Raw genomic sequence first — 19,174 nt, forward strand, 5'->3', positions numbered from 1 at the left:
CTGCCAAGCGCAGCGAGGCACCTCACCCGAAGTGTGGCGAGCAAAGTGAGCCTGCCAGGGTACATGTTTCCACTAATTTGGCGGATAGGTGGTTAAACATACAAAATGGCAGGGGGAAAAAAAAAAAACCAAAACTTGTGTTGACCTTTTTTTATGTTGACCATTTCACTGTGTCATCCTTCTGTGGTGTCTACCTTTATCATGTTGACCTATTGACCCTGTTGATCTTTTAACCCAGTCTGAGGGCTTGAATGGGGTCGAGCTATTTCTGGTCAACCCATTGATGGACACCCCAATGGAAAGAGGGGGCAGGGCTGGGCAGAGCAGGAGCAGACTGAAGTAACCCGGCTCTTTTTATTACTATAAAATAAAAGTCATTAATTTGTACCTAGTGAAGATAGGCATAGCTCTAATGGGTGCATGGTGTGCAGTGCAGGGGGGCCCAAACTGCCACCATATAGTTATACTTGCCCCTCCGGAGTCATACAGTGGCCGGAACTACAGACAGAAATCACTGGGAAAATTGCCATTTTCCCGGTGATATACGCAAGCGCAATAAAGATGTCCTCAGAACAAGGCACATGCGCCATGTTCCTGGAGACCTAAGCATGCACAGTAGACCATAAAGCCTGAGTCTACTCACTGCTCGAGAGGAGGAGGTCCACACATGGGGCCTCTTTGCTCTTAAACCGCCCCTGCCAGTGAGAAAGGAGTACGCTAGAAGCGCATGACCTTTATTACTAGTCTTTCACCATAGCGCTATTCTGGCCAGGGCACTCAATCAATGCTAAACCTTTATATACTGTAACGATTCTCTAGGCTCCAAATATGAGTAAATGGAAGTGGAGCGGGTGCTCTGCAAGTCAGCAATAGGCATTTCCCACACACAGGACAGACTCGGCAGGAAATCAGACAGATGCAGCAAACGTCTACAAAAAACAGAAAGCTTTATTTTATTTGTAGACTCTTCCTCCCCAGAAGCGATCAGATAAAGTCATTATATGTACGGATTTGTGCATTTACAGACACATAGCCTTTGTGATGCTGTACAGTAATATTTGCAAAAAAAAAAAAAAAAACCCACGCCAGCCACAAAAAGATGTGACATTTTGTCTCATTTATTGCTCTAATACTCAAATAATTTTCTACTTTTAGGATTATAATAATGAAAAGTCAATGGGACAAATTCAGAGCTCTACGCAAGCCAGGCACCATTACCTACTCGTACCGCGTACACCAAGCTATAAGCCTGATTCAGAGATGGACGCAAATGCCTTTGCAGCAGCAATTCTGTATGCAGCGGCTGTGCAAAAGTATGCAAATGTCGCAGCCACGGGGATTAGTATTGAGATGCCCACTGGCGGGGTTTCTGAACCAACGATTGCACACAAAAGACACAACTCTCAAACGCACATTGGTCAAACACTGACCTTCTAACCCTTATGGCCGCAGGAAGTAAGACATCGGAGATGTTTTGACAGGATTGCAGTCACAACACGCCTGTGTTTTTTGTCGCCGCTCCCCCATTACTTCCCTCCAACACACTCTCACTGTCAATCGCTTGGCGAGTAAATACTCACTGCAACAAGTGTCGCAAGCCCATCGCTAGTGGCAAAAAGAATTGCTCCAATGCGTACATCATCATGGAGTACATCTCTGAATCAGGCCCCATATCATATGTGGATATTTGGTATGCAAAGTTGTACTCCTCTATGCGACTCCGGTAAAAAGTCTATGGCAGGTGAGGCACTGCCCCCCTGTCTATCTTTTCTGTATATCTCTGATCAAAACTCACTAAACTTCCAGCAGTACACACTGCTGCACCTGTGTATAATGCCCACATGAACCTTTTGGCTAATATATTGTGTGTAAATCTGGCTCTGGTACTAGTCAATGCCTCCTCAAGCATCTACCTCACCGCACGTCCCTGCCTTATCCATGGTGCCAGAGATCCAACTGAAAGCAGATTTATCTATTTGTATGCAGAGTATTTCAGCACAGCCCGCAATCCTGTCTGCATGTCCTTAGTCGACATGCAAACCCTCGTTGTCACCCAGTTGTGTCACTTCAGCAGACATGGCAGAGATCTGTAGGACTCTCGACTGCCCGCAGATGTGTGCACTCGGCTAGTCCGCACAGTGCTAACAACGCAAGATGCACCTGCAAAGTGGACTTGGTTTCTCCTCTGCATAAGCCCTTATAACTGTCTGTTCCCTGTGGCTTTAAGCAAGCTTAGACATTTTGTTTGTGTGACCATAAGGCAAAACGAGAGCGGTTCTACCACATGCAAACATAAAAATCAAGCACAACGAAAGGACGGAACATTTACTTTCTGTGCGTCTTCTGGTGCTCCCGAAGGTGTGACTTTTGGGAGAAACATTTCCCGCATTCAGAACATTTAAACGGTCTCTCTCCAGTATGGATTCTCCTATGTCTAAGCAGATCGGAGTTACTGATAAAACCTTTGCCACATTCCGAACAGGAATACGGCTTCTCTCCGGTGTGAGTCCTCTGGTGTATAACTAACTGGGAGTTACAGGGAAAACATCTCTGGCACTCCGTGCAGGAATAAGGCTTATCTCTGGTGTGAATTCTCTGGTGTATGACAAGAGTTGACTTGGTGGCAAAGCGTTTCCCGCAGGCAGAACATCCAAATGGTGTCTCTCCGGTGTGAATTCTCTGATGCAGAATGAGGTGGGAACTGTTATAAAAACATTTCCCGCATTCAGGACAGGCATACTGTGGTCCTTCTACAGGAGTTCTCGGTTGTGAAGTAGGCTGTGATTTAAATGCAAACACTTCTCCACAGTCCACACAAAAATCCTTACTTACGTGCCGGCGGTCCACATCATCCGGGTTTCTCATGAAAGAATTCCGAGGCTGACAGCCATGAAACGTTAAATCTGTGGAGTTTGTTCTCCATTTAAAGACACTGCTAGTCTGTACGGGACATGTGGCATTGCTACGTTCAACGGCGGGAACAGAAACAGGATGATCCATGCTTGATGCATTGTCAAGTTTTCTTTCCTGGCCTATATGAGTTATTTGATGTCTGAAAAGTCCTAATCTGGTGGTGAAATGCCTACGACACTTAGGGCACGTAAAAAATTTCTTGCCTGCATGACGTTTCTGACGTTTTGCAAAGTTTGAGTGATCGGAAAAACAACTACCATGATCAGTATGTGGATACTGTTCTTTTCCTGTTGGAGGTCTCCGATTTATTACCAGCAAAGGTTTAGAAGGAATCTTATTTTCTGTCTGTTCTACAAGATCAGAGACGGTGCTGATGCATTTATCTTCACATTTCTGGCTATTAGGGTACTCACTACTATTCCCGTCTATGTGGGTAAGCCTACAGTACATCTCTCTATGTTCTTTGGCTGCATAGACGTCCGCATCAGGCAGATTTCCTTGTTCACATGAGACAGATTCCTCTTTAATAGGAGTGGATGGATGTTGTGTATCATCTGTGTGAGTATACATGTCAGTGTGTGTGAGGTTACCTTCTTCATAGGAGGCCAATTCCACCTTAATATGAGTAGACGTATATGGTGTAGGATTGGTGGGTGTATAGCTGTCCGGGTCTGCAAGATTTTCTTCTTCACGTGAAACAGATTCCTCCTTAATATGAGTAGATGTATATGGTGTATAATCTCTGGGGGTAAAAATGTCACTATTTGTCACATTTTCTCCTTCACAAGAGATTGGATCCTCATTTCGGGTCTCTGATAAATCTGTTAAAACATAAGCAAAATCGAACATGAGAATTTTAGACATTTTTTACATACAAAAATGTATTTACATTTATTTCACACGTAAATAAGGAGTGTTATGGTAGATTTGCCATTGTTAACACTCTTTCTGCGAAGTACACAGGGTTCCACAGCGAAACACCGGGGTGAAGAGAGGATCCTGATGCAGAGGCACCAACAGGTAAAGCTTTAGATGTCCCAGGATGCATCAGGGGGGCCTCCTCTATAACTCCGCCTCCAGGCACTGTGAGCTCAGTTTTGTTAACCAGTACAATGCAGGAAGCAGGTTAGAGAGAAGGCAGATGTTAGTCACAGAAGAACACATTCTCACGACAGGAGAAGGGACCAGTGGCTAGTGCCATATAAACCCAAAGAAGCTAGGTGCGTCAGGGTGGGCGCCCTGTGGAACCCTGTGTACTTCGCAAAGAGAGTGTAAACAATGGTAAGTCTACCATAACACTCCTTTTCTGCAGCAGGGTACACAGGTTTCCACAGGGAAACATTGGGGATGTCTTAAAGCAGTTCTCAAGGGAGGGGATTCGCCTAAGCGGATGCGAGAATCTGGCATCCAAATGAAGCATCCTGGGAGGCGAAGGTATTAAAGGCATAGAACCTAAGAAACGTGTTCACTGAGGGCCACGTAGCTGCCTTGCACAATTGTTCTGCAGACGTGCCACAGCCGCCCGCCCAAGAATGTCCAGTAATCGAAGCTGGAACCGGACGTTCAGCTTGTGTACGAGCTTGTGCAATCATCATTCTAATACATCTGGCCAAAGTATGCTTATTTGCAGGCCAGCCACGTTTGTGGAATCCAAACAGGAAAAAGAGGGCATCTGACCATCTAACAGAAGCAGTCCTGTCCACATAGACATGGAGAGCCCTAACCACATCCAAAGACTGATCTTTAACCGGTAAGTCCGAAGAGGTAAAGGCCGGGACCACAATCTCTTGATTAAGGTGAAAAGATGACACCACTTTAGGCAAATAACCGGGTCAAGTTTGAAAAATCAGAAAGGGTGGACAACAGGACAAAGCTCCTAAGTCCGACACCCTTCTTGCAGAGGCAATAGCCAGCAAGAACAGGACCTTGGCCATGAGCCATTTGAGGTCCACCGATTCAAGACTCCTGGAGGGACATAGGGAGGCTGAATACAAAGAACACCCTGAATGAACATGTAAACAACAGGTATGAAGGCAATTTTGCACTGAAACCACACCGACAAGGCAGATATGTGAACCTTGAGGGAGGCCAGGCGAAAACCCAAGTCTAGACCTCTTTGTATAAAAGCTAGAATTGTGGAAGTTCTGGATCTATGGGCATCATAATTCTTAGCAGCACACCAGAATGCCACACTCTGTAATAGATCTGGGCAGAGGCCGTTTTGCAGGCCTTCAGCATAGTCTGATTAACGGATTCCGAAAATCCTTTATTCCTTAGGAGTGAAGCTTCAAGAGCCACGCCGTCAAAGCCAGTCTGGCCCGGTCCAGATAGAGACAAAGGCTCTGCTGTAGGAGGTCTTGTAGCTGAGGAAGTAGAAGGTGACGCTCTGCCGAGAGTCCCTGTAGGTCTGAGAATCAGTGACATCTGGGCTACGCTGGAGCGATCAGAATCAGATTTCCTCCATCCTACCCTGGGCATGAGTGACACTGGAGGGAATATGTAAGGCAGCTGAAAGTTCCACGGAACTGCCAATGCATTCACGAACGCTGTCTGAGGATCCCTGGTTCGTGATCTGAAGACTGGAACCTTGTGATTGTGTCAAAAGGCCATGAACTCTACGTCTGGTAGACCCCATCTGTCCACCAGGAGTTGGAAGACTTCGGGATGAAGGCCCCACTCCCCTGGATTCACAGTTTAGGATGCCTGGAATGAAAACTGTCGATATGGCAAGTAGATGACGTTCCGCCCAGCGTAGAATTTTGGACACTTCCAACACTGCCATGCGGCTTTGAGTGCCGCTTTGATGCTTTATGTAGGCCACCGTGGTGGCATTGTCTGATTGGTATGGAACAGGCCTGTTCCATACCAGAGGCAGGGCGATAGACAGTGCATTGAACACTGCTCTCAGCTCCAGAATATTGATAGTAAGGCGATATTCTTCCTTGGTCCAATGACCCTGAACCGAGTGTTGCTCCAACACCGTTCCCCAACCCCTGAGGGCTGGTTTCTGTTGTCAGCCAGAACCAGTTGGGGATCCAGAAGGGAAGGCCCCTGCACAATTGCTGGTCGTGGAGCCACCAGGCCAGTGACAGACGAACCTCCGGATTCAAAGAGACCATTTGATATCTGATCCGATGAGGTAAGCTGTCCCACTTGCAAAGGATCAACTGCTGCAGAGGTCGGGAGTGAAATTGAGCGTACTCTATCGTGTCGAAGGATGACACCATCAGGCCAAGGACTTGCATCGCCGAGTGCATCGACACCCTGGGTTGACGAATGAAGTGTCTTATCCTGTCCTGTCTCTGACTGTGAGTGCCCAGTAGTGCCCCTAGGTGCACCATGCTCTGAACTGGGACTAGCGAGGTCTTTTTCCAGTTTATCAGCCACCCGTGGGCTTGTAGGAAAGTCGCTGTCAGTTGTAGATGACCGAGGAGAACTTCGTGTGACCTTGCCAGAATCAAGAGATCATCCAGATATGGGAGGATTCTGATTCCCTGACAACGGAGATGAGCCGTCATGACGGCCATGACCTTGGTGAAAATCCGAGGAGCCATTGCCAGTCCAAACGGCAGAGCCTGGAACTTGTCATGAAGGTCGCCAATAGCACACTAAAGGTACTGCTGATGCGAGATGGCAATAGGAATATGCAGATATGCATCCTGTATATCCAGGGATACCATATAGTCTCTGGGTTCCATAGCCAGAACTATTGAGCACAACGTCTCCATACAAAATTTGGAAACTCACAAACCTATTCAAAGACTTGAGGTGGAGTATAGGCCGTAATGATCCATTGGGTTTCGGAACTTGAATCAGAGTCGAGTAGTAACCTCTGCCCCTCTGGGACGGAGGCACCAGCACTACCACTGCAGTACTCAGGAGGGAGTTTACAACAGTTTGTAGAGATTGCGCCTTCAACGGGAGAGCCGTTGTGCAGAACTGGTGAGGGGGACATCTCTTGAATGAGACAGTGTACCCGTGAGGACAACTTCCAGTACCCAAGCGTCTGAAGTGGTCGTGAGCCAGACCTGGGCAAACTGCAGAAGTCGGCCTCCCACCCTGGGGTCCCGCAGGGGGAGGCCCGCCCCGTCATGCAGCGGGCTTGTCATGTTTTGCAGTAGGCCGACAGGCTACCCAGGGCTGTTTCGCTTTGGGCTTAGAGGTTTTGGAAACGCGAGTGTCTAGGGCACTGATTTTCAACCTTTTTCAATTTGGGACACGCTGAACAAAATTCTAAAATTGCCAAGGCACACCATCAATACCCCACGATCAAATCCCGCCCCCCCCCAAAAAAACAAAAACAAACAAACCCCACACACACTTTGGCCCACATGGGGAATTAAAACACACATTGGTCCCCACAGTAATTAAACAAATGCCCTGGCCCCCACAGTAATTAAACACATTGGCTCCCCACAGTAATTGCACATATTGTCCCCCCACAGCAATTACACACATTCCCCCCCCCCCCACACACACACAGGAATTATACATATTGTCCCCCCCACAGTAATTAGACATATTGTCCCCCCAGCAATTATTCACATTTGCCCCGTACACACAGTAATTACTAGTGATGAGCGGAACCCCCCGAACTTCACCCTTTTTACACGGGTCCGAGGCATACTCGGATTCTCCCGTATGGCTCGGTTAACCCGAGCGCGCCCGAACGTCATCATCCCGCTGTCGGATTCTCGCGAGATTCGTATTCTATATAAGCAGCCACGCGTCGCCGCCATTTTCACTCGTGCATTGGAAATGTTAGGGAGAGGACGTGGCTGGCGTCCTCTCCGTTTATTCATTGTTGATGCAAATATTTGTGCTTGCTTAGTTATATCTTAATTGTGGGGACTGGGGAGCAGCTGTATATTAATATAGGAGGAGTACAGTGCAGAGTTTTGCTGATCAGTGACCACCAGTTTTATCCGTTCTCTGCCTGAAAAAAAACGCTCCTTATCTGTGCTCAGTGTGCTGCATATATCTGTGCTCACACTGCTTAATTGTGGGGACTGTGGAGCAGCTGTATTATATAGCAGGAGTACAGTGCAGAGTTTTGCTGACAGTGACCACCAGTATACGTTGTCTGCCTGAAAACCACTCCATATCTGTGCTCAGTGTGCTGCTTTATTGTGGGGACTGGGGACCACCAGTATAATATTATATAGGAGCAGTACAGTGCAGAGTTTTGCTGACCAGTGACCACCAGTATACGTTGTCTGCCTGAAAAACACTCCATATCTGTGCTGCATTGTAGACAGTATATAGTAGGAGTACAGTGCATAATTTTGCTGACCACCAGTATATAATATATAGGAGTACGGTACAGAAGGCCACTGCTTTACCTACCTCTGTGTCGTCAAGTATACTATCCATCCATACCTGTGGTGCATTTCAGTTTTGCACAGTTTGATGACCACCAGTATATAATATATAGCAGTACGGTACAGTAGGCCACTGCTGTACCTACCTCTGTGTCGTCAAGTATACTATCCATCCATACCTGTGGTGCATTTCAGTTTTGCACAGTTTGCTGACCACCAGTATATAATATATAGCAGTACGGTACAGTAGGCCACTGCTGTACCTACCTCTGTGTCGTCAAGTATACTATCCATCCATACCTGTGGTGCATTTCAGTTTTGCACAGTTTGCTGACCACCAGTATATAATATATAGCAGTACGGTACAGTAGGCCACTGCTGTACCTACCTCTGTGTCGACAAGTATACTATCCATCCATACCTGTGGTACATTTCAGTTTTGCACAGTTTGCTGACCACCAGTATATAATATATAGCATTACGGTACAGAAGGCCACTGCTGTACCTACTTCTGTGTCGTCAAGTATACTATCCATCCATACCTGTGGTGCATTTCAGTTTTGCACAGTTTGCTGACCACCAGTATATAATATATAGCAGTACGGTACAGTAGGCCACTGCTGTACCTACCTCTGTGTCGTCAAGTATACTATCCATCCATACCCGTGGTGCATTTCAGTTGTGCGCAGTATATATAGTAGTAGGCCATTGCTATTAATACTGGCATATAATTCCACACATTAAAAAATGGAGAACAAAAATGTGGAGGTTAAAATAGGGAAAGATCAAGATCCACTTCCACCTCGTGCTGAAGCTGCTGCCACTAGTCATGGCCGAGACGATGAAATGCCATCAACGTCGTCTGCCAAGGCCAATGCCCAATGTCATAGTAGAGAGCATGTAAAATCCAATAAACAAAAGTTCAGTAAAATGACAATTTTTTTGAAGTGCCATCCTGCCTGACACTGCAGTGCCACTCCTAGATTGGCCAGGTGTTTGTGTCGGCCACTTGGGTCGCTTAGCTTAGTCACACAGCGACCTTGGTGCGCCTCTTTTTTTCTTTGCATCATGTGCTGTTTGGGGGCTATTTTTTTGAAGTGCCATCCTGCCTGACACTGCAGTGCCACTCCTAGATGGGCCAGGTGTTTGTGTCGGCCACTTGTGTCGCTTAGCTTAGCCATCCAGAGACCTCGGTGCAAATTTTAGGACTAAAAATAATATTGTGAGGTGTTCAGAATAGACTGAAAATTAGTGTAAATTGTGGTTATTGAGGTTAATAATACTATGGGATCAAAATGACCCCCAAATTCTATGATTTAAGCTGTTTTTGAGGTTTTTTTGTAAAAAAACACCCGAATCCAAAACACACCCGAATCCGACAAAAAAATTTCAGGGAGGTTTTGCCAAAACGCGTCCGAATCCAAAACACGGCCGCGGAATCGAATCAAAAACCAAAACCCGAAAAATGTCCGGTGCACATCCCTAGTAATTACACATACCCCCTCAGCGTCAGCCGGCAGGAGTTAATGCAGCCGGGAGCAGTGAGGTGCAGCAGGGAGCAGCACTTTGCGGGCGGCTGGCAGACGGGCGGTAATGCAGCCATGAGCAGTGAGGAGCAGCAGAGAGCAGCACTTGGCTGGTGCTGGGCGATCTGCCAGGCTTGCGGTGGGCGGCCGGGCGGGCAGGCGATGTGTCACGCTGCGCTGATAAAGTTCACCGGCGTCATGACGGGCAGCGCATCTCTGGCGGCACATCTGAAAGCCACTGGCGGCACACCAGTATGCCGCGGCACAGTGGTTGAAAACCACTGGTCTAGGGTATGACTGACCTTTCGCTTTCCCTTGAGGTCCAAAGGAACGAAAAGTGGTGCTTTTTGCCTTCTGAGAAGCATTAGAGGTGGCGAGAAAAGCCATCTTAGCGGCTGCTAACTCGGACACAATTTTATTCAGGTCTTCCCCAAACAAAATGTCCCCAATGAAGGGGAGAACTTTCAACGTCTTCTTGGAGTCCAAATCCACTTTCCATGACCTTAACCACAAAATGCGGCGTGCGAGGACAGACGTAGCTGACGCCTTGGCTGCTAACACTCCCGCCTCAGAGGATGCTTCTTGAATGTAATAAGAAGCAGTAGTAATATGATTTACCAACTACTAGCTTTTGGGTTTATTTACAGCTTCGTCACTACGTTACCTCTCTACCTGTTCGTCAGGGTGGATGGCGCCCCACCCCTTTTGAGGCCCTTTGTTTATCTGACTCAACACCTAGACACCGGATATCGCAATTATACCAAAACGCATAACTTGTCTCTCTCTTCCAACCCCCTCCTTTGTAACAGGATGGCATAGAGACCTCCGGAAGGAACTTACTGATGATCAATGGTCGCGTATATACTGCTATACTTTTGCCAGTTCACCTTCCATTCAAGTCAGAGACACAAAATTATGTCCAGATGGTACCGCTGCCCTGAACTGGTTCACCAGATGTTTCCGTCAGTTTCTGCCCTATGCTGAAGGTGTGGACAGTCGTTAGGTACTCCTTACCATATATGGCGGGAGTTCCAGGCTTTGTCCAGATTTTGGCATCAGGTCCAAAAGATAACTCGCCAGCTAACTGGGCTCCCGATTCCCGAGACTCAAGAATTTTGGCTTCTCAATTTGATGGACATTCCTCTTTCCTAGTATAAGAACTCGCTATTCCGAAATCTGGTGAACGCTGCCAGAACTACTATACCATGTTACTGGAGATCTACCCAGCAGCCTCCAATATCACGCTGGCTTAAGAGGGTTGAATTTTACATAGCTTTGGAAGATCTTTCTCTTACTCCACAGTCAAATATCGCTGGCTTCTCTGCCACCTGGTCAGAATGGCTCACATTCAAAGAATCTCCCACTTATAAGACCCATATGACTCTAGTTTACTCTTCAAGTCCTGAATCCACGATGACGATTCCCTCCCATTGTCTTTCCACCTGTCCCTCTCATTCCTGTTTCTTCTTTTACTTGTTTCTCCCTACATCTGCTGTTTTCTTCTTCTTCTTTCATTTACATGTTTTAATATTTGATATTTGAATGGAATAACCATGCACTACAAAGATTGTTTTACTAATGTTTTTATTTGTTGGGTGACACGTCTTGATTGGTTTTACTGCAGACTGTATAAACTGCAATTTGTAACCATTTCTTTGTAAGCATTTGCATAGTGTATAGCCTGTCTCCCCTGTACAACTTCTTTATATGACAAATAAAAAAAATAATAATAGGATTTTGGTTACCTACCGGTAAATCCTTTTCTCGTAGTCCATAGAGGATGTTGGGGTCCATATTAGTACCATGGGGTAGAGACGGGTCCACCAGGAGCCATTGGCACTTTAAGAGTTTAATAGTGTGGGCTGGCTGCTCCCTCTATGCCCCTCCTACCAGACTCAGTCTAGAAACTGTGCCCGAGGAGACGACATACTTCGAAAGAAGGAATTACACAGATAGTGGCGAGAATTATACCAGCTCACACAACAGGCAAATCCGGCTAACATGCCGGAACAACTCAGCAACAGCTGAAACAGTAAATAACGCAGAACTTACCTAGGAACCAGGCAGTACTGAACTATAAAACCAATGCAGGAAAACGCAGCGCTGGGCGCGCGCCCAGCATCCTCTACGGACTACTAGAAAAGGATTTACCGGTAGGTAACCAAAATCCTATTTTCTCTTACGTCCTGGAGGATGCTGGGGCCCATATCAGTACCATGGGGATGTACCAAAGCTCCCAGTACGGGAGGGAGAGCGCGGAGGCTCCTGCAAAACTGCTTGACCAAACATGAGGTCATTAGCGGCCCAGGTATCGAACTTGTAAAACTTGGCAAACGTATTCGACCCAGACCAAGTAGCTGCTCGGCAGGGTTGTACAGCCGAGAAACCCTGGGCAGCCGCCCAGGAAGAGCCCACTTTACGAGTAGAGTGGGCCTTTACAGATTTTGGACACCGCAAACCTGCCGTGGAATAAGCATGCTGGATAGTGAACCTGATCCAGCGTGAAATCGACTGCTTACAAGCAGGACACCCAATTTTCTTGGGATCATAGAGGACAAACAGAGTCTCTTTTCCTATGACGAGCTGTCCTCTTCACATAAATCTTCAAAGCCCTCACTACATCCAAGGCCTTTGAAGCAATTGAGGAGTCCGTAGCCACTGGCACCACAATAGGTTGGTCAATATGGAAAGCCGATACAACTTTAGGCAGGAACTGTGGACGAGTCCTAAGTTCCGCCCTGTCTTTATGGAAGATCAGATAGGGACTTTTACAAGATAAAGCCCCCAATTATGACACGCGTCGTGCAGAAACCAAGGCCAACAAAGTGACCGCCTTCCACGTGAGAAACTTGATTTCAGCCTCCTGTAGAGGATCAAACCAAGCCGACTGCAGGAACTGCAACACCACATCAAGATCCCAGGGTGCCGTTGGCACCACAATGGGAGGCTGGATGTGCAGAACCCCTTTCAAAAAGGTCTGAACCTCAGGGAGGACAGCCAATTGTTTTTGGAAGAAGATGGACAAAGCAGAGATCTGGACCTTGATGGAGCCCAATCTCAGTCCCATATCCACCCCTGCTTGCAGGAAAAGGAGAAAACGTCCAAGTTGAAACTCCACCGCAGGAAACTTCTTGGACTCACACCAAGAAACATATTTTTTCCAAATGCGATGGTAATGTTTAGACATTACCCCCCTTCCTAGCCTGTATCAGGGTAGGAATGACCTCACTCGGCATACCCTTCCGAGCTAAGATTTGGTGTTCAACAGCTATGCCGTCAAACGTAGCTGTGGCAAGTCTTGATAAGCGAACGGCCCCTGTAGTAGCAGATCCTCCAGAAGAGGTAAAGGCCTTGGATCTTCCAGCAGAAGATCCAGTAGATCTGCGTACCAAGCCCTCCTTGGCCAGTCCGGAGCAATAAGGATTGCCAGAACCTTTGTTCTTCTTACCAGTTGAAGAACTTTTGGTATCAGGGGAAGTGGAGGGAACACATACACTGACGTGAACACCCACGGTGTTACCAGTGCATCCACCGCCACTGCCTGTGGGTCTCTCGACCTGGAACAGTACCTCCGCAGCTTCTTGTTGAGGCGGGAGGCCATCATGTCTATGTGAGGAACCCCCCACCAACCGGTTACCTCCTCGAACACCTCCGGATGGTGGCTCCACTCTCCTGGATGGAGATCATGTCTGCTGAGGAAGTCTGCTTCCCAGTTGTCTACTCCCGCAATGAAGATTGCGGACATCGCCACCGCGTGCCTATCTGCCCAGAGGAGGATTCTTGACACCTCTGACATGGCAGCCCTGCTCGTTCCGCCTTGTCGGTTTATGTAGGCCACTGTGGTCACGTGACTGCACCTGAACAGCCCGAACCTGTAGAAGGTTTGCACCGACCTGCTTGCAGAAGGTCGTTGTAAACGGCTCTTAACTCCAGAATGTTTATCGGGAGAAGGGATTCTTGATCCGACCACCATCCTTGGAAGGTTTCCCCCTGAGAGACTGCTCCCCAACCTCTTAGACTTGCGTCTGTGGTTAGAAGGATCCAGCCCTGAACTCCGAACCTTCGGCCTTCCAGAAGGTGTGGTAGGTGTAGCCACCAGAGGAGCGAAATCCTGGCTTTTCGGTGACAGACGTATCCTCTGGTGCATGTGTAGGTGAGATCCCGACCACTGGTCCAAGAGATCCAGCTGAAAGGATTGAGCATGAAACCTTTCCGTATTGTAGAGCCTCATAGGAGGCAACAGTCTTCCCCAGAAGGCGGATGCCCTGATGAACCGAGTCCCGGGTAGGCTTTAAGACATCCCGGACCATTAATTGAATCACAAATACTTTCTCCACCTGCAGAAACACCCTCTGCACTTCCGTGTCTAGGAACATCCCCAGGAAAGACAGCCTCCTTGTCGGCTCCAGATGAAACTTTGGAAGGTTCAGGATCCAACTGTGCTCCTTGAGTAGATGTGTCGTGAGAGCACTGGATCGCAACAACTTCTCCCTGGACGAGGCCTTGATCAGGAGATCGTCCAGACACGGAATTATGTTCACCCCGTGCTTGTGCAGTAGAACCATCATCTCCGCCATCACCTTGGTGAAGACCCTCGGTGCTGTGGAGAGGCCAAACGGCAGCGCCTGACACGGATAGTGATCGTCCAACAGTGCAAACCTGAGATATGCCTGATGCGGAGACCAGATAGGAATGTGGAGGTACGCATCCTTGATGTCCAGGGACACCAGTAACTCCCCCTCCGTCAGACCTGAGATGACAGCTCTCAGAGATTCCATCTTGAATTTGAACTCCCTGAGGTAGGGATTCAAAGATTTTAAGTTCAGAATTGGCCATACCGAACCATCCGGCTTAGGTACCATGAAAAGGTTTGAATAGTAACCTTTGTTCCACTGATGAGGTGGAACTGGAACAATGACCCTGGACACCACCAATTTTTGGATAGCTTCTAGAAGAATTGTTCTGTCTGCCAGCAGAGCTGGCAAGCCTGGCTTGAAGAAACGGTGAGGTGGGAGAGTTTTAAACTGGCCCTCATTCCGAGTTGTTCGCTCGCAAGCTGCTTTTAGCAGCTTTGCACACGATAAGCCGCCGCCTACTGGGAGTGAATCTTAGCTTATCAAAATTGCAAACGATAGATTAGCAAAATTGCGAATAGACACTTCTTAGCAGTTTCTGAGTAGCTCCACACTTACTCGGCAACTGCGATCAGTTCAGTCAGTTTAGTTCCTGGTTTGACGTCACAAACACACCCAGCGTTCGCCCAGACACTCCTCAGTTTCTCCAGCCACTCCCGCGTTTTTCCCAGAAACGGTAGCGTTTTTTCGCACACACCCATAAAACGGCCAGTTTCCGCCCAGAAACACCCACTTCCTGTCAATCACATTACGATCACCAGAACGAAGAAAAAACCTCGTAATGCCGTGAGTAAAATACCTAACTGCATAGCAAATTTACTTGGCGCAGTCGCACTGCGGACATTGCGCATGCGCATTAGCGACTAATCGCTCCGTTGCGAGAAAAATATAACGAGCGAACAACTCGGAATGACCCCCTATATCCAGTACCCAGGGGTCCAGGCCAGATGACACACAGACGTGGCTGAAATGCCGGAGTCTCTCCCCCACCTGACCTTCCTCCAGGCCTAGTCGTCCACCGTCATGCGGAGGACTTAGGGGTATCAGAAGCAGGCTTCTGGTTTTGGGAACCTGTGGGAGCAGGTTTCTTTCCTTTGGCACGACCACCTCTGAAGAAGGTGTTTGAAGGCTTGATCTTTCTAGGCCTCGCGGGCCGAAAGGACTGTGACGTGGCTGGTGTAAAAGGCTTCTTCGTAGCCGGTGCAGCTGAGGGGAGAAAAGGAGACTTACCCGCGGTAGCCGTGGCAATCCACGCATCCAGCGCCTCCCCTAAGAGAGCCTGACCTGTATAGGGCAGGCCCTCCACACTTTTCCTGGATTCCGCGTCCGCAGACCATTGGCGCAGCCAGAGACCCCTGCGAGCCAAGACGGACATGGAGTAGATCTCCGCAGCCATGGAATCCAGAACCATCATGGATTCTATCAGGAGCCCTGCAGAATCCTGTATGTTATGTAAGAACAATGCAACGTCACTTTCATCCATTGTAATCAATTACTCAAGCAATGTGTCAACTTAACAATAGCTTTAGAAATCCATACACAGGAAATGGTAGGTCAGTCATCGCCCCTGGATTTGAGGACAGCGTCAATCCCGCGATCAGCCGGGTCCTAGAACGCAGCAGAGCCCGGGACTGGTAAAATTGACAGTCTGGACGCAGAGGTCTCAATTCATTCTATCCTCCTCCCAGGATATTACAATACAGCGTCTAACACCTTAGACTCAGGGTAGGACAGTGAGGCGCTCATATCTTCAGTGACGTAAGCCCCTCAGCAATATTTAAACATATATAGCTAATTGCCTCCCCCATGAACTGCACCCCCTGCAAGGGGTGCTGTTCTCCTGTAAAGGGAGCTGCAGATGTAAAACAAAGCCGAACTCCACTGAGAAGAAGCTCCACCCACCGAAGATGGCGCGTCTTGCCGCGCAACTTTTATACACCTGCCTGAGGATTCCGTCGCTAGCCTGGGGATTCAGTCCCCGGCTAGCGTCCGTGTACGGAGGATACAGTCGTTAGTCTGGGGATTCAGTCCCCTGCTAGCGACTGTGACCATTATAGGGTATTTAGATTACATTTCCGTGTATATGAAATGGATTCCCCCTGACGGGGAACCATCTCAGTAGCATATGTCACCAAGTCCCTAGACATGGCTATGAAAGGCATTGAACACCCACACACACACACACACATACACACACACACACACAGGGAATTGTCAAACACAGCTTCCCCCCCCCCCCCCCTAAGCATGGCAGAGAGACACACAGATTGGAGCCAACCCACACACAGCGCTATTATAGGTATACGGAACCCCTAAACCAGCGCTGACTAAGTCCCTTAATTGGTGACACAGTCTTTACACAGCCTCCCCTCCCTTTTACAACCCCCTGGTACTGTACAGATAGCTGGAGTTGCTCTGGAGGGACTGTTCATCCACTTGCATCGTGTCTGCATGCAGGAAAATGGCACTGAACGCTGCTGGGTCCGCTCTGAGGAGAAGCTCCGCCCCCTTAATGGTGCGGTCTTCCCGCTCTTCATAGATTATACTGGCCCGAGGTTTTTGTGCTGGCTGAGATCCGCCGACCCAGAGAGGCTGGATTGGTCAGTGTAGGGTCAGGCGCTGGCTCAGGGCGCCCCTCACAGCGCCGCACCGAAGTACCGCTGAGCCGTCCGGGAGCACAGTTAATACTGCGCTCCTACCCTTAAGTTGCCATCTTCACACTGACCCCCGCTTGTGAGGGGGGACAGTGACTCACTCGCCACACTTCAGCTCTGCAAGGGGGTGGCGGCTGGCTGCTGGGGTAAGCGTTCCCCTGTGGTGGGGCGCGATCTGTCCCCTCTGGAGCTCAATGTCCAGTCAGCGGAGACAGTGGCTCAGACCCCGCAGGGCGGACACTGCTCCCCCCCTCAGTCCCTCGTTTCAGGTAGGCGGTTGCCAACAGCCTCCTGTAAAAAAATAAACTCTAAAATAAACTTTTTCTAAGAAAGCTCTGTAGAGCTCCCCTAGCTGTGACCGGCTCCTCCGGGCACATTTTCTAAACTGAGTCTGGTAGGAGGGGCATAGAGGGAGGAGTCAGCCCACACTATTAAACTCTTAAAGTGCCAATGGCTCCTGGTGGACCCGTCTATACCCCATGGTACTAATATGGACCCCAGCATCCTCTAGGAGGTAAGAGAAAAAAAGATTGCAAAAAAATAAGAATTTACTCACCGGTAATTCTATTTCTCGTAGTCTGTAGTGGATGCTGGGAACTCCGTAAGGACCATGGGGAATAGACGGGCTCCGCAGGAGACTGGGCACTCTTAAAAGAAAGATTAGGTACTATATCTGGTGTGCACTGGCTCCTCCCTCTATGCCCCTCCTCCAGACCCCAGTTAGGGAAACTGTGCCCGGAAGAGCTGACATTACCAGGAAAGGATTTGGAATCCAGGGTAAGACTCATACCAGCCACACTGTACAACTCGTGATAACCATACCCAGTTAACAGTATGAACAACAACAACTGAGCCTCAGTAACAGATGGCTCATAACAATAACCCTTTAGTTAAGCAATAACTATATACATGTATTGCAGAGAGTCCGCACTTGGGACGGGCGCCCAGCATCCACTACGGACTACGAGAAATAGAATTACCGGTGAGTAAATTCTTATTTTCTCTGACGTCCTAGTGGATGCTGGGAACTCCGTTTGGACCATGGGGATTATACCAAAGCTCCCAAACGGGCGGGAGAGTGCAGATGACTCTGCAGCACCGAATGAGCAAAGGCAAGGTCCTCCTCAGCGAGGGTATCAAACTTGTAGAACTTAGCAAATGTGTTTGAACCCGACCAAGTAGCAGCTCGGCAAAGCTGTAAAGCCGAGACCCCTCGGGCAGCCGCCCAAGAAGAGCCCACCTTCCTTGTGGAATGGGCTTTTACTGATTTAGGATGCGGCAATCTTGCCGCAGAATGAGCTTGCTGAATCGTGCTACAGATCCAGCACGCAATAGTTTGCTTTGAAGCAGGAGCACCCAGCTTGTTGGGCGCATGCAGGATAAACAGCGAGTCAGTTTTCCTGACTCCAGCCGTCCTGGCTATATATATTTTCAAAGCCCTGACTACATCTAGTAACTTGGAGTCCTCCAAGTCCCTAGTAGCCGCAGGCACCACAATAGGTTGGTTCAAATAATACGCTGATACCACCTTAGGGAGAAATTGGGGACGAGTCCTCAATTCTGCCCTGTCCATATGGAAGATCAGATAAGGGCTTTTACACGACAAAGCCGCCAATTCTGACACACGCCTAGCCGAAGCTAAGGCCAATAGCATGACCACTTTCCACGTGAGATATTTTAGCTCCACGGTCTTAAGTGGCTCAAACCAGTGGGATTTCAGGAAATCCAACACAACGTTAAGATCCCAAGGTGCCACTGGAGGCACAAAAGGGGGCTGAATATGCAGCACTCCCTTAACAAACGTCTGAACTTCAGGCAGTGAAGCCAGGTCTTTTTGAAAGAAAATAGATAGGGCCGAAATCTGGACCTTTATGGATCCTAATTTTAGGCCCATAGTCACTCCTGACTGTAGGAATTGCAGGAATCGACCCAGCTAAAATTCTTCCGTAGGGGCCTTCCTGGCCTCACACCAAGGAACATATTTTCGCCATATACGGTGATAATGTTGTGCTGTCACGTCTTTCCTAGCCTTTATCAGCGTAGGAATCACTTCATCTGGAATGCCCTTTTCCGTTAGGATCCGGCGTTCAACCGCCATGCCGTCAAACGCAGCCGCGGTAAATCTT

At 48.4% G+C, this 19,174-nt stretch overlaps 1 protein-coding gene across 2 annotated transcripts in view; it reads right to left on the reverse strand.

Moving 5' to 3' along the window:
• Positions 1-1,102: 1,102 nt before the first annotated feature.
• The window catches only part of LOC135054841 (oocyte zinc finger protein XlCOF7.1-like), a 70,628-nt gene continuing 52,556 nt past the window's right edge, over positions 1,103-19,174 (reverse strand). For both annotated transcript variants that reach the window (XM_063958232.1, XM_063958234.1), the window contains exon 6: positions 1,103-3,734. In XM_063958232.1, the coding sequence (XP_063814302.1) occupies positions 2,326-3,734 (1,409 nt within the window). In that variant the 3' untranslated portion in view covers positions 1,103-2,325. The remainder of the gene's footprint in view (positions 3,735-19,174) is intronic.

Source organism: Pseudophryne corroboree, chromosome 3, assembly GCF_028390025.1.
Source record: "Pseudophryne corroboree isolate aPseCor3 chromosome 3, aPseCor3.hap2, whole genome shotgun sequence".
Lineage (NCBI taxonomy): Eukaryota > Metazoa > Chordata > Amphibia > Anura > Myobatrachidae > Pseudophryne > Pseudophryne corroboree.